Source organism: Mytilus edulis, chromosome 12 (assembly GCF_963676685.1).
Source record: "Mytilus edulis chromosome 12, xbMytEdul2.2, whole genome shotgun sequence".
Taxonomy (NCBI): domain Eukaryota; kingdom Metazoa; phylum Mollusca; class Bivalvia; order Mytilida; family Mytilidae; genus Mytilus; species Mytilus edulis.
The window spans coordinates 35,592,193-35,608,830 of record NC_092355.1 but is presented as its reverse complement, the minus strand read 5'-3'; the positions used below and the strand labels follow the sequence as shown (position 1 = coordinate 35,608,830).

Sequence of the window (16,638 nt, the reverse complement as noted above, 5' to 3'; positions counted from 1 at the left end):
ACAAATGATCATCTTCAATTATTTATCCATAATTTGTAAACTACATGGTTCGTTTTACATTATCAAAACTATAGCAAAAAAGATCAAAGGGATAGTTACACTTATGTTAAAAACAAACTGAAAATATAAATCAAGCACCTATTATGTTGTTCATGATAATACAAAACTGGTAATCAACTGTATAACGAGGTATCTTTGAGGAGAATAGGGCGGAATTCATTGCTTTTTTTAACATATCCTTCGTTATCTATAACACAGATATTACATAATGGTATAACACTTGTAATATTTGCAAATGAATGAATATAAGTATGTGGTACACCAAAACAAAAATGAAAGAGGTTAAATATAGATAATCATTAAAAGTGTAATTGTAAATTAGAAAATGATTCAGGGCATCGACTATTCAATAACGATCATTAAAAGAAATGTTTATTATTGCACAGTCCGGAAAAATCCGTTTTACTGTGAATTTAAATATAATCGTTGGCCCCAAATTTCTTGGATGAATGATAAACTGTATTCTCGGAGATGTTTGATTATATTGTTTTCATTGGTTTGGATACTAGCCGATTGAAAATATGTTGTTGTTCAACATTAACATCCATGGTAAACCACTAATCACGAAGTTAAAAAGAAACGTATCCCTTAACTATCAATGAATCAGCAGTATCCTTTTAAATTGAGAACTTCCAGTGGAATTTGTATAGACGTTATCGTTATAGATTACATCGAAAAACATCTAAATATACATTCAATTGATGCAAAGCGCAGATTTTCAACAAGCACATATATTTTCAGTATTGTATAACTACAACAATCGATTTTAATATTATCTTAATTTCCATTGTTAAAAGACTCTCAACTTTGAATATTGACACAAAATGACAACCGTGTAATTTGTTTATGTGACATAAAAAGTACAACGATTATTCAAGTCGAGGTCGTTTAAGCATGGAGTTTACTATTGATTTATATGTAAAACAGTATATACAGGTGTGGCCTTTGAAAAAAAGCTTATACTAAATGGTAATAGTTCTACAAACATTCCAATCTGCTGGTCTCCCGCTGAAACTATGTGTCTTTTTGATTGCCACCTGTGCTCCCGCTTCTGTAGCTAATTCAACTGCTGAAACAAAGTATCTCAAAGTATACTAAAAAACTGTACATAACGCACTTATTCACTCATATTACATATATTATACTGCTTATAAAAAATAGATATGTATACCCAACATAGTTTTATATGTATCTTTAAAAAAAACAACAATAGATTACATTTCGTTAAATGTTCAAAACAAATGAATTTATAAATGTCTGCTTGTTTCAGGCATTTGATATGTTGAATTTTATTATTGGTATTATATTGTATGTTATCGTTTGCTATTACAATTGAATGAAAGATTTTTAAACAATATCAAACATTTTTAAACATGACTATTTTATCACATTAGATAAAAAGTTGCCCAAACAAAGGCACTGAAAGTATTGAACAGAAATGCGTTTAAAAAAAAATAGTGAATTCTAAAGCATAATAGTAAACTTTATAAATAATGAATTGCCAACGCTATTGCTTTTTTAATAATTCGTTCAAGCACCATAATCCATAAATTGTTGGGTCTTTTTAATATACTGTTTTGATAAAATAAATGGGCTATTTATGTAAATCTCGTTTTTTGTTGAATTATGTATTCATTAATATAAAAGTTAATCTCTGGGTTTTTTTTGCTGATTGACACGTTTCAAGTCTCATAAACACAATATAGAAAACAAAACATATCTACCTCTGTTTTCTGTGCTTCCCCTAGATTCACAATCTAAAACCGAGTTATAACAGTTAGGTCATACAGATGGACGTTTAAGATATTTCTATAGTAAACAATTTAACACTAATTTTGTGTATTGCACGAAAATTGAAACTTTGACTGATTACAATAAAGGAGTCACATGTATTGAGTTACATGTAAACGTTGATGTTTATAGTTTGAAATATGCATTCATGCAATACGAGACTGAACTTAGTACGAACATTAATTATGATGTTCTTACTAATTCGTAAAAAGTAACTCAAACAATGCAAACATTGTATTGTATTATTTTCATGTAGCGATCATAGTTTCTTATCATATATACATTCTCCCTCATTATTTGACAAAATTCAAGATTACTCTATTAATAACTGTATCTGAATAAATTTCTGTATATGTACGCAATGTAACAGTGTGTTCATTTGTGGAGGTACAATTGAGAATTGTGTGCCTCGTAATATCAAAAACGATTTTCACATTCATAGATATTAGTTATGTTGTGCATAGTGAAGCTAAACCAATGCTTTTAAACACACAATGTGCGCATTAAACTTCAGGATCGCAGTATTGAAAGTCGGTAAAACATATTTGATATGTTTGATAACCAACAAATATAGTCGCTTATCAATATATTCTAACGAAAACAATTTTGAAAAGTTTCAGAGATTAAGTAATAGAACAAAACTAGAGGCTTACAGGAGCCGGAGTCCTTCCACTTAGTATGTTAGCAAGTACACTTTCCAACATTGAAGACCAGAATACATTTCAAGACAGTCTCAATTTTGTTGAACTTATATTACTGATCTTTTTGTCTGTTTTATAGTTTCTTTGACTTATTAATAGATCTTACCGTGCTGATCATTTTGTGATTTAAATATACACACAGTGTGTGAGTGTCCTAATAGAGCTTTCTTACAATTTGACGAAAGGTAAGAACGAACGTAAAGGGAGCATGTATTTCATTTCCACAATAACAGTTAAAAGAGTCTTTGTTTTATCCAGTAACAAATCATTCCTTTCTAAATCACGTTTATTTTTCAATAATAATAATATCGCAAATAATACACGATTTTAATATAATCAAACAGAGAAAAATAGTGTCAAATACACTTACGTCCGATACGTTAATTACGTAAACCACGAGTACACACATTTCCGCGGGATTTTTTTCAGCACGAGTTTCACGATTCACATTTGAAAGGCATTATTGAAGTATGTTAGTCTTAATTTAACGACAAGCTTCACATTTATTTTTATTTTTTATAGTACACTTTCAGCAAATTGTCAAAGTGGAATATCGAGATTTGCTAAAAAAGATGCTACAATGTTTTTAGAAAGTAATGTTGAATAAATCAAGATAAAAACAGATTTTGTATATCAAGAAAATAAATCTAAAATGTTGCACCGTATATATTGTGAATCTTATAATGACGATTTAACAGTACACTTGTTTGGAAGATAGACGCGAAGTTGTCACTTATCGTTCAGTGGCTTATATGTCATGAATGTTCAGGACTATAGGCAAAACGTAATTATACACTAAAGTAACCATTCCATTGCTCCAGTGTATCATATATACACATTAAGGGGGGGGGGGGCAACGAATATTACCAGGGGAGAGGCGCCTTTGAATCAAAAGTTATTAAACGAGCACCAGTATCTGGCATAGGATGAAGGTCATCCTTTTCCCTTCATTTTCATTTTATTATTTTGAGCGTTGCAAATTTTGAATCAAGGAAGTATCAGTGTTTTGATTTTTCTTATTTTGCTGTAAGGGAGGAAGACAATGTAATTGGTTTGACATTTTCTTAGGTTAAATAGTGCATCATTGTAATATTGAAGAGTGGGAAGGGACGTTTTTTTGGTCTTTTAGAGGCATTTTTTCTACAATTAGGATATTTTGTAGTGTTATCTCCTCCGACCTAGTGGTATCATAAGTTAACTTATCGTACGTCCCGAAATCTTAAACATATGTCATGGAAAATCAAATTTAATAAGTGTCGTTGCATGTAGGATAATTTTACCAAGTTTCACGACTATTATTTAAATATGTCAAAATAAAGAATCCCGAAAACGAGTCTTCCGTATGATTTGTCAAGCATACGTACCTTTCGTCAATTTGTAAGAAAGCTCTATTAATAGGAGATTTCCTCGGGTCAATACAATTCATATCGTATTAGGACAATTGAACACTGTTTAACGAATTTATCCTGATTTTGTAATATTACATATGAGTATATTCAAATTCAATATTAGGACAACATCAAACATATATATTGTAGATACTTAATCAAAAACTGTGAAAAATTAAAAATATTCGGACTATAAAGACACTTATATTGTTTTATTAGGTCAACGGTATAAAGGAGATATTTCCAATTGACGTAATACATAAAGGAGATAATTATGATTGACGTTATAAAACAATTGTTCTGAACGTTATAAGAAAATACTAGCCAATCAAATTGCAGGAAATTACTCTAATTCAGAGTAAAAGAATTTGTCTAACATATATGGACAATTGGTAGATATAATTCTTTTCTGAACATATTCGTTCCTTTCAGTCATATTGGTTGGTAGGCGGAATCATCTGACAATTACTTTTAACCATATACTTTTATAATGAGTGTGGCCAAGTTTAGTTACAATTGTCTCTACAGTTTCAGAGAAGATTTTTGTAAAAGATAACAAAAATTTGCAAAAAAAAGTTTAAAATAGACTATGAGGGCATTTTTGTCGCGTTTGCTTATTTGAAGATCTTATTTGGTTGAACAAGTTTGCTGTTTCATTAAGCAATGTCATTCGACAAAGTCAAGCAATCTCACAATTGTCTGATGCCAAGCAATGGTTCCGGACGGATGCCAAAAAAAGACTCAACGATTGAAATAAATATTCATCAACATTCTACGATTTAAACATTGGTGTGTGGAAGGATGGATCAAATGTAAGATATTTTTAAAAGCTGAAGTGATTTATCCACCAAGATTTTACTTGAGGTGATGTTTTTGTACTGCAATAAAACAAATAAACCCTCATTCACTGTCTCTAATAACAATTTGAATTAAATAAAGGCAAACACGCATGCAAAAGAAAACATATATTGGATGTCTTTTACCTGTAAAGATGTCATTTTTAAAATCAAAGATGGCCACCATGACGGGATAGATTATTTTTGTGGCTACCCTCTTAATATGATATAAATTCACCTCAGGCATGTTCATACGAAGTTTCATGCGTGTATCGCCATTTGAATGATTTGTGTGGTATGCTGCTCAACTATAAAAAATGCACTCTAAATATAAATCCCAATCTGAAGAACCAGGAGATAAAAAAACGTATGATAAAAAACTAAAGAAAAACGTTATCATTGAAAGCACTTATAGTTCTCGTCCGCGCAGACAGAGAATAAGTAACATACCGCAAAACAAAACACAGAAACATTAAGGAGTACTCATGTGATAAGTTTTTGCATACAGGCCAAACCCGGCCAAACAAATAATTTCAATGAGGGCAGTATTGGTGCTATTATATTTATTTGAATTATGTATTGTTAAACTATTGTTAGTCTCTCATGTCAGTCAATCTGAGTTCGATAGACATATCTATTTGTTAATTTTTTATAAATATTTGTAAGAAATGTATGCATAGCTTACCTTTGTTAATGATAGAAACTTGGCAACAATTTGCGTAAATGTCGACGACACCATAAACAACTGAAAAGTAAAGTTTTTTATTTTATTTGTTAAGGTCGTAAGGTTCCAAATCTTTGCTGCATCCAGATCATTTGAAGTTAAGTGGACAGTATGGCCATTGGCGATCATATAACATCTGGGTTTTTTTTCAAACATAATAACAATAACAACACATAAATGTCGACAAATGACTGTATTTTAATTAACACAGATTGATACTGCATCAATAAACTAGAACATCTGGAATAAAACTGGTGGTTTTAACTAACAAAGATTAATGACGTTTCTGAATCAAAATAAGAAACACAACAAGCATAATGCTTTTCAGAAAGTAAGCTAAACACCGTCGAAGCAAAATTAGAAATAATTCAATAGATCAACCAACGTTCAACATCATAATTAATTATCAAACAACAGATTAAATACGAATACTGCAAAAGTCAACAACAAACAACTAAAACGCAGACTGCTGACTTGGAAAATCCACATTTAGAGTATGGAGTCGTTAATGGCGATGTTTGTCAATGTTAATATTCAGCATTTGCTGATAAAATAATGTCACACCACGAAAAAAAGTACAAACATATGTTAGTCGGACTATCGACCCAGTTTGACAGAAATTTTCGTCGATTTTGATTCTTTTCTAATTTTTCCACGATGTATGTCTATCATCTATAGTTCAAAAGATATAGGAAGATGTGGAATGAGTGCCAATGAGACAACTCTCCATCCAAATAACAAAAAAAGTCAACCTTTATAGGTCAAGGTTCGGCCTTCAACACAGAGCATTGGCTCACACCGAAAACCAAGCTTTAAAGGACCCCAAAATTACAAGTGTAAAACCATTCAAACGTGAAATCCAATTGACCAATCCATATACAACAACAAGAAACGAGAAACACGTATCAATTACATAAACAAACGACAACTACTATACATCATATAAGGTTGTTTTTGCTTGGTAAAAAGCACGAACATGATAAAATTGTCAATTACTTTCTAAGAAGATTGACAACTTCATTTCCGTGACTTATTTTCTCTTATACTTACTCGTATGTGCATAATGATAGTGTAATTCTAATGATTTTCACCGTTGGAAGTTTTCCCTTATCTATACTGTGCTAATAATAAGCAAAAAAAAAATGGAAACTATTATTACTTGATATGCTTAAGGATTATTGCTGCTAGTTTAATAAAAGTTATGGGTTTTTGCTTTTAAGAATATGATATATCTTTCAAATTATTGCAACGAAATTCAAGAAAAAGATCATAAAGCGGTTGCCCGATACGGTTTTTTGTATTAAAGTTGTTATTAGATTGTGCCTTTACAAATGTAAGATAACGGTTCTCATCAAGTTATTTTATTAAGACCATTCCTGCATATTATCTGTACTTAAATTATGTATGTGAAGCTACGTAAATTACCAAGGTGCATGGTAGGACACATTTTTGAATCGATATAGCACAAATACGATAGTGGCCAAATAAACTGTCAATTGACAAATGACATACGATGTAATACGAACTGATGAGAACATTTTACTTGTCCATGTTGTCTGTTGGGAAAGAGGAGCTTAAACACATTTTTTTTATTTGCTTTAATGAATTTTAACAAAAAGTAGTTTATATACATATATGTATAAGTATTTGTATTACATTTTGTCACTCAGATTGATTCATTCTAATTTGATACACTATTTTGTTAAAAACAACGTCCATCATATGGTCGAAAATAATGCTTGTTTTGTCTTTATTCTGTGTTCTGTATATTTAGAATAGGAATCAGAAGACAAATTGCTTCATTATGACTTGTTTTGTGCAATGTATAGCTTAAACCATTTATCGGCTATATCATGTATATATCAGCGATATTTTTTTTCGAGGTTTTGACCTTATATTTAGATTTGATATCATCTTGACTCGCATTTCGCTTCTTCTACTTCATCAAGTTCATAAAACGATGAAGTTTGCACGAATGGTACAATCTGAAAAGTACATGGTCTACTATGAAAACTCATTTCACGGTATTTGCTTCACGATTGTTAAAACCCTAAGAAGATGAATTAGTTATAGAAACATTTTAAAAAGTATTTCTATAATATAAGATAATGACTAAGTAAAAGTCCTCAAATAAAACAAATATAATTAGATACAACACTATCAATTTTACAACTAACATTATCACATTTGGATTCCTCAAATAACAATCAATAACTCCAATAACTTATAGTAACATTTACTTATTGCATTATACCCATCCATATAGTGGTCTTACCTTCGGGTAAATTAGAAAAAGCTTTACCATGGTCGATACCATTCAAGTAAAAGTGTAGGGTACTGTCTGACACTTTCATTATACCAAGTTTATCACCGACTTGTACTGTATTTATATTTAAAGAATATGAACCAATTCTCTTTCCATTTTTGTATAAACCTGAATACCTGAAAGATAAAGTGTAAACAATGAAGGTTTATTTTTTATTGATATTGTCTTAACCGGTAACGTATTTAGGGTAATTCTTACCTAACGTAATTTAAGACTTGAACTCTTTGAAATTATCAATGTAGCTTAGATTGGGTGACACAAAATAATATCTATCTCCACAAATGACATTGCTTGACGTTTTCCAAATAATGTTTTTATTATTTTATTATACGACATTTACATGTATCTGATTAATGAATTAATGTGCTACTTAATATAAGCAAGGTCCTTAAATATTATTTCACTTTCAAAGGCAAATATTGTCTCATTAAGAAACTTATAAGTTCTTATTTTCTTTCTTAATTGTTTACTGCTTAATGGAAAGCTGCAAGTATGTCACATATAGTCAGTACGGTGTTGTGTAATACTCTATTACTGCAATACTCAATAACACTAACTTGCAATTGTATGACATTCTCAGTGTTTTAAATGATATAAATATGCTACTGGAGCTAATAAATACAGTACTTGCAAAGTATAAAACAATACCAAGGCAACCCATAAACACGTATATTGTTTCGATTAGTACAATGAATACTGTTATTACAAATTAAAATGCATCTATAAGTTGGTCTGGGTAATGTGAAAAGTTTTAACTTTGTGTACATGTTTTTGGTCGTTGAAAACATCAAACACCAAAATTTAACAACAAAATGTAGTCAAATAACCTAATTATAGCATTGTATAGCATTGGGAGTCATGCATGGATACATTGTTAATATATAAGCTCTATAGTAAGAAAAATAAGGAACATTAATGCGTGTTGTGAGGTTTGGAAATCTCGTGATATTACATTCAAGGGGTGGGTCTTAATATCAAAATCATTGATTGTATCGACGGTAAAAAAATTGGAATCTAAATGCGATGAATACATGAAAGATAAGAAAGAAATACACAACATCATGTAAAAATGTGTATGGAGAGAAAACAATATTTTAATTAAAAGGATCAACTGATGCAGGCCAGTAAAAGAAAGGTTCGAGTCTGATAAACATCAACTCTAAATGTAAAACAAATCAAAAGTAAGACAAAGTTTTTAGGATCATCAACCGATATCTGCAACATAATATCCGAATGGTGGTAAAATAGACAAATATCAAATATTATGTGATATCTTTTTAGAAAAAAAGTATTGGTTTCCGATGATGGCAAATAGAAAATTTCCCAAAATTGTATCTTGATTCAATTAAAACGTGCAATATGGTTACAAAAGGTACCAAACTTATCATTTATTACACCAGACGCACGTTTCATCGTTTTAATTAAGTCCAATAAATAGAAACGATATCCTTAACCAACAAATATTCGAAAATATAAAATGCAATACAACAGAATTCTTATTTTCTTCACTAACTTCGGAAAAGTAAAATGCATGCAATTAAATTTATTGTAATGTAAAACAAAAAAACATAAGAAAATAAACCACTTTATAAACAATATCATTGAAGATAAAACAAACTGGATTGCAGAATTGACCAGATTGAAATGAGTTATTCTTAAATCGTTCAAAAGTGAAATAAAAAACGTCAACCTGCATCCGGAACGACAAAAAATGGTTATTACATTAAAAGTACTTTAGAAATTTACGGCACACAATTAATTAGTAGATCCTATATTACCTATCTTTGAAATTTATCCAATATTCGTAACAAAAAATATAGGTCCAATAAAATAGAATATTCAGTATAATTCGCAACTACCTCCAAAAAAAAGATATGGAGACATTTAAATAAAAATCTTCTAAGAAGGCAAAACAAATTCGCTGGAACCTTATAAGATTATCTTCTCAGTGTAAAAACTGTTTAGAATAGTCGAATCCAATAATGGTAAATGCCATGTTTGTAAATAAAGGCAACAGTAGTATACCGCTGTTCAAAACTCATAAATCCATGGACAAATAACAAAATCGGGGTAACAAACTAAAACCGAGGGAAACGCATTAAATATAAGAGGAGAACAACTACATAACACTAAAATATAACACACATAGACAAAATCCCACGAGAATAACAAATATAACATATATATATAACATCAAAACCAAATACATGTATTTGGGATACACAAGTACCGTGACACGTCTTATCGCAATGTGAATTAACACTCAAAATAAGAGAAAACAAACGACACAACGTTATAATGTAATACACACAGAAACGAACTATATTATAACAATGGCCATATTCCTGACTTGGTAAACAGAAAACAAAACCCTCACTCAGCATTTAATAACTGTAACAGTATAAAGGTTGTTTAATAGTAGATGTTAGACATGTTTTATTCTTTTAAAAACATAATGTGCTGAATAATACAGCAGATATTCTAATGAGGCAAAAATTAATAATACTAGAAATATACGGTTTCAATAAAAAGAAAGATATGATGTCATACCCAACACGGTTAAATATATATTATTAATTATCAAAGAGGGACGAAAGATAACAGAGGGTCAGTCAAACTCATCAATCAAGAATAAACTGACAACACCTGGCTAAAAATAAAAGACAAACAGACAAACATATCAGTGTCTTTCAATCTTGCAACCTTATACATCCAACAACAGATATTAAGTATACATTAATGACATTCGTGGATCATGTGGCCTATCAAAATTACGTGCAATGCTATATCATGTATATAGTTTTGTATGCTGATTTTCCCTTATTATCGTTTATTACAGTTTTAACTGGTATCAGGTTAGTAGGAATTTCCTACTTTCTATACTTGACCATTTTCAGCTATATTATTAATGAAGCAACTATTCATCAGAGTTTAATTGTCACATGATTAGAAAAAAAATCCAGTGCTAAGAGTATAAAAAAAAATACACATCCTGAGACCCCAATTGAGACATCACTTGACAAAATATACAGCGGCATGTATGATATGAATGGTTCTTCAACAACGCAACAGGGACGGTATTTGGTTATGAAATAAATTAAAGTTTTCAAATGTTTCTTTAACATGTTAAATACAAAAAGAAAAGGATTGTTGACGGGTTATATAGAATTATTTTAGTCTTATGAAAATGAAAAATAGCTTTTAATTAAATACATAACAACTATACCAATGACATATAAAGCAATCTGTTATTAGTATAACAACACCTTGTGTGATTTGTATATAGAGTAAAATTTAGAGAGGAAATGGGGAATGTGCCAAAATGACAACAATTCGACCATACTGCGGACAACAGCCGATATTTATTTTTGTTGTTGACATAGCTGGGTTTTTTTTATTTCTGTAGTGACTAAGATGTTAACACAGAGTTGACTCCAGTCCCTAATAGTTTGACATTTTCACCCATTAAGTCTGTTTGTTTTGATTCTATATTGATGTCAATATAATGGAATGTTATTCGGCTGGTATACAAGTGAGAAAAAAGCAAGCTGTAAGTCTAAATGTTGACACACTGACAAAGAAACGTCTGTACCAAGTAAGGCTTATCACAAGTGTTTTCCATTTATTTTATATTTGAACTTTGATTTTGCCTTTTGTTCAAGAACTTTCAGTTTTAAATTGTCGTTTAAGCTTTGTTTGTTGGTTTATTTACTTTTTACATTGAAGCTTTGCCGAGACAAGTTGTTATCTAAATGTTTGTCAAAGAGAACACCATTTCACATAAGATATAAACAACCTGGTTAAAAACCTGATTTGTTTAAACTTTGTCAAATACAAACAAAAGGCTGATAATCAGTTGCTTTAAATTTCAAAATCATCAATTATTCCATTCATATTCGCATGTCTACATTCGATGTTGCTATAATATTTCAACGCTAGCGAACGTTTGAACTTGTTTGAAAACCCAAATTATGAAAATTTAAAAGCAACTTAACTTTACCTTCGTCAACAACGTTTTGCACTGGCGATTTCTAATATTTGTATAAAAGGTGTTTCATATTTAGTTTGATTTGATAGATCTAGATAACGGTAATTTGATTAATTGATTTCTGTTTTCCTCGCTTCACTTAATGTTACCTTGTATTGATGCACCACATACACATTGAAACGCTGTCATCACATCGAGTATCATTTCATGAAGTCTATTAAATCTGTTGAATATTTACTTAAAAGTATGCTTGTGTTTTGCCTTGACTTTTATTTATTTCAGGTGTTGTTCCAAGCGGTATGTTTTTAAAAAAAGGTGATTGAAACATATCTACATGTTTTGTATCAATAGACTATTCAAAGGCAAGAGTGGTAACAGTAATTTGAAATCAGAGAAACGTGTAGAAAAGTATCATTCCTTCCTTAAAACATGAACTTACTGTAATATCCAGCTTTCTTTCAAGTCCAATCCCAAGTGAATTTTCGTTAGATCCGATGGTATATTTGTCGTCACACCTGCCAATAGATCATAAAACTGATCTGAGATTTGTAATATTCAATACATTTGGCATTTGTAGATTACTATAAGATTGAGAGGTTTCTAAGGTATATGGACTGATTTGTTTTGAATTAATGGTACCCATGAAAATTCATTAGAAAATGAATTTAATTATCTTATTTTATAATTGCGTTTGTTTTGGTGTTATATGTGTTTTATTGAATTGTTTTTAAAAACGTTATATGGTTTCAAAATCAGAAATTACATGGCTAGTTTCAACAATTGACACAAATCTGTGACGTTGTATTGCACACACTTTTTTCAGTTCACATGATAAAGGTTCTTGACATAACTTGATGTCAGTTGTTTGTAATATCGTTTATTTAATTCACTTCTTATTTTAATTAAAACTGTACTATCAAATGATAGTAAAGAATCTATAAACTCATCATCAATGTATTTCATGGTACTGCTAAACGACCTGTAATGTGATTAAGAAAGTAAGAGTAGACTACTTAAATGAAAACCAACGTAATAATGAAGCTTACACAGTCCGGCGGCTACAAGCATATTTTAGACGAGTTGTGCACATCCTTCTACAAGCATGAAATTTGGCATAGACCTTCCTCAACTATTACTCTTTTATTTCAGATGTCTCACTTCCGGTAAAATTCAAAATGGCGGACATCTTACTAAAATCGGCCCAATATCGAAGACTAGTATGTGAAAAGGTAATAGTATCATGCTGCTATAATAATATTTGGTACAAACCCTTCTTATGTACTTCTTTTGTATATATTATATAGATTATATGTCTTTCAAAACCCTACTTCCGGTGAAATCTTACATAGCCGACATTATACTAAATTCAGCTTATTTTTAGAGAGGGTGATTGAAATGTGTTGTAACGTATTGCTACTATCATTAACCTATGCAGGAACTTTTCTTTGATGCATCTAATGGATACAATGTATACGACATTTGTCTTAAAAACACTTACTTCTTATAATACTTAAAATGGCGGACATAGATATATAGTATTTTTATTATTTTGATATTCTACTTCTTTTCAAAATGTGAACAAAGTTTTTTTTTTTTGTGGTGGTCATTAATTGTTTGCTTTAAGTTATCCTCTAAAACCACTAATCATATATTATAGTTGATAGTTAAGTACATAGTTAAGACCTCCGGTAAAAAAAACAATATGGCATAAATGTCAAAGATGAGTCCTCAATCCATATCTTCGATGTAGAGTTTTGAATAGATTGATTAAAACAAAATTAAATCACTACAGTACTAAAACATTTTAAAAATTACCACTATATTGCAAAAAAAAACATGTTAGTTCCCGGTCACCACCACATGCACATGACGCAGTGCACGGGAGAGTTGATTTTTCACATTGACAACAACTGCGGCAACCTTTCTCACATCTACAATGTGCAAGCTTTTGACAAAATGATGAGACCTCAGAAAGAGTTTTTAAAAGTGATCCTCTTTGTTCCTACGTCATCCATTAGCCCCTGGACTTGGTAGCAGAATAGCCAAGTTAAAGCTCGTCCCCTAAACATTGCTAAACACCTTTCTTAGTATATTGTACGTTTTGCATGCCGGAAATTACTAGGCTAAGTTGAGGGAATAGCCTCAATTAGCCTTCCCTTTTGCGTTAATAGTTATTGCTTGCTTTGTTAACCATGCTAACCCCATCTGATAAGTTTGTGCGATCTTACAGTAAAAAGTGGTGATTTAGGCAGATCAATTATCATTCTTTATGTTAAAGTCACATCTTCAAATGCCATCAATGTCTTCCATGCAGTTGCTTTTTCCTCCTTTTCAGCCAAACAGAGAACTGTATCACAATCGGTAAATACATGGATCACAATAAGTATGTGTGTGATCACTCATCTCTAGTGCATTTGAAAGGTCATTGATAGATATTTATTTAAAGGTTTTCCCCCTCCCAAACACAATCTATAGTTCGTCTGCCCCTATGTCACGGAATAGCGAAACAGTAATGACAGCATCATTAGTAATGATTGTTCGAATCATGACTCGTTTAAGTTCGTGTTTCACTGCATCAGACACATGCACTATAATTCTAGTGTCTGCCTCTTAATGTGAACTTGGTGCTTAACTTGAAATATATAACTTGGTGGTTAAGATAGAATATCCTGAACATGTGTTGCTACAACTACCATATGCATCCAAGCCTTCATCCACTCTTGGAACTGTTTCACGGGTTATTTTTAAGGTAAGGGCGTTATACCCTATCAGCATACTCGTTGTGAAACACCCTGAAACTGTAACAACAGTGGATGTAGTCTCATATGCGTACATAGACAATAGCGGTAGTTTAAATGCTGCAGCAAGAAACAAAAGCTATATTTAGGGGAAAGGAATACATCATGTACATAGACGAATCCCGGGTAAAAAAAAAATCTCAAAATTGGCAATTTTTTTTGAGAGATGACGACATAAAGAAAGAACTATTTAGTTTTCATTCACAGGAGCTTACTCAAGATATTTTGAGGAAAAGGTAGTTGTAGCAACAAATGCTAAGGATGTTCTTTGTGTTATCCACCACATGATGGTGTTTCAAGTTTTGCCCCATGTTAACATGAAGAGGCTTATACTAGAATATACAGGCTATCTGAACGACTCGGTCTAGTTTTTTCAGCATGTAAAACGTGCAATATACAATGGCGGGTGTGGATGAGAAACAAGCTTGAAATGATTACTACTACAGACGCTTATGAATCGCGAAGGAAAAATTATGATCCATTGAAACCCTTTTGGACAATTCTTTGTGAGTCCTCGTCACCTTACCAGGAGTTTGTACATTATTGATGTAAGAAACAATACCACGGTCTATGTAAATGAGGAAAATCAGCTTTTCGATTGTGAATAAACATGTTTCTGCGGCCATATCAGTAATTTAAAGATGTTTTAGTATTTAAGTGATTTTATTTCATTTTAAGCAATCTATCCAAAACTCTACATCGAAGATATGGACTGCGGACTCATCTTTAAAATTTACGCCATATTGGTTCTTTTTTTTTACCGGAAGTGTTAACTTTGTACTTAAATATCAACTATAGAATATGGTTAGTGGTTTTAGAAGATAACTTAAAGGCAAACATTTAATGACCACCACAAAAAACAAACTTTCTTCACATTTTGAAAAGAAGTTGAATAAAAAAAAAATGATTTAGCTATGTCCGCCATTTTGAATATTACCGAAAGTAAGTGTTTTGAAGACATATGTCGTATACAATGTTTCCCTAAGAAACATCAAAGAAAGTTTCCTGCACAATTTAATGACAATAGCAATACGTTAAAACACATTTCAATCACCCTCCCTAAAAAATAAGCTTATTTTAGTATAATGTCCGCCATGTTGGATTTTACCAGAAGTGGGGTTTTGAAAGACATCTAATTTATATCATATATCCAAAAGTAGTACATAACAAAGGTTTGTACCAAATATTATTATAGCAGCATGATGAAAACACCCTTTCACACACTAGCCTCTGATGTTGGGCTGATTTAAGTATGGTGTCCGCCATTATCCGAAATAAAAGAGTAATAGTTGAAGAAGGTCTATGCCAAATGTCATGCTTGTACCAGGATGTACACAATTTTTCACAAACCTGCCGTACTAATAAGTCTACAACTGACTATGTCATAGAAAAATGAAGACACACTAACTAAAAAAACAGCAGTATATACAATATTAAAAGAAGATGTGGTTGGATTGCCACTGAGATTACTCTCCACAAGAGAGCAAATAAACACAGATATAAGCAACTATAGGTCAAAGTAAGGCATTCAAAAATAAGCAAGGCCCATGCCACATAGTCAGCTATAAGAGGCCTCGCAATTACAATGTAAAACAATTCAAACGAGAAAACTAACGACTTAATTTATGTACAAAAAATGAACGAAAACAAATATGTAACCCATAAACACACGAGAACCACTGACGTTCAGGCTCCTGACTTGGGGCAGGCACATACATAGCGTTCTCCAGAACAGGGTTGAAACAGCACAACATAAGAAAGAACTATAAAAATCAGTTGATCAAGGTTGAACACAACATATAAAGCAACAAACTAAGAACCGTACTCAACTCAAAAATATACACACGAAACTAAGATATAAAATCATACAAGACTAACAAAGGCCAGAGGCTCCTGACGTGGGAAATGCGGCGGGTTAGACATGTTTTTGATATCTCAACCCTCCTTCCATACGTTTAGCCAATATAGAAAAAACAAACACACAATAATACGCAGAGTAAAATTCAGTTCAAAAGAAGTTCGAGTC

General features: G+C 31.4%; 1 protein-coding gene across 2 annotated transcripts in view; it reads right to left on the bottom strand.

Moving 5' to 3' along the window:
* LOC139498336 (neuralized-like protein 4) overlaps positions 1–16,638 on the bottom strand; it is a 118,287-nt gene that overhangs the window by 682 nt on the left and 100,967 nt on the right. For both annotated transcript variants that reach the window (XM_071286707.1, XM_071286706.1), the window contains exons 3-7: positions 12,254–12,329; positions 7,776–7,942; positions 5,462–5,521; positions 1,785–1,817; positions 1,047–1,129 (exon numbers count right to left, since the gene is read on the bottom strand). In XM_071286707.1, coding sequence (XP_071142808.1) covers positions 1,047–1,129; positions 1,785–1,817; positions 5,462–5,521; positions 7,776–7,942; positions 12,254–12,329 — 419 coding nt within the window. The remainder of the gene's footprint in view (positions 1–1,046; positions 1,130–1,784; positions 1,818–5,461; positions 5,522–7,775; positions 7,943–12,253; positions 12,330–16,638) is intronic.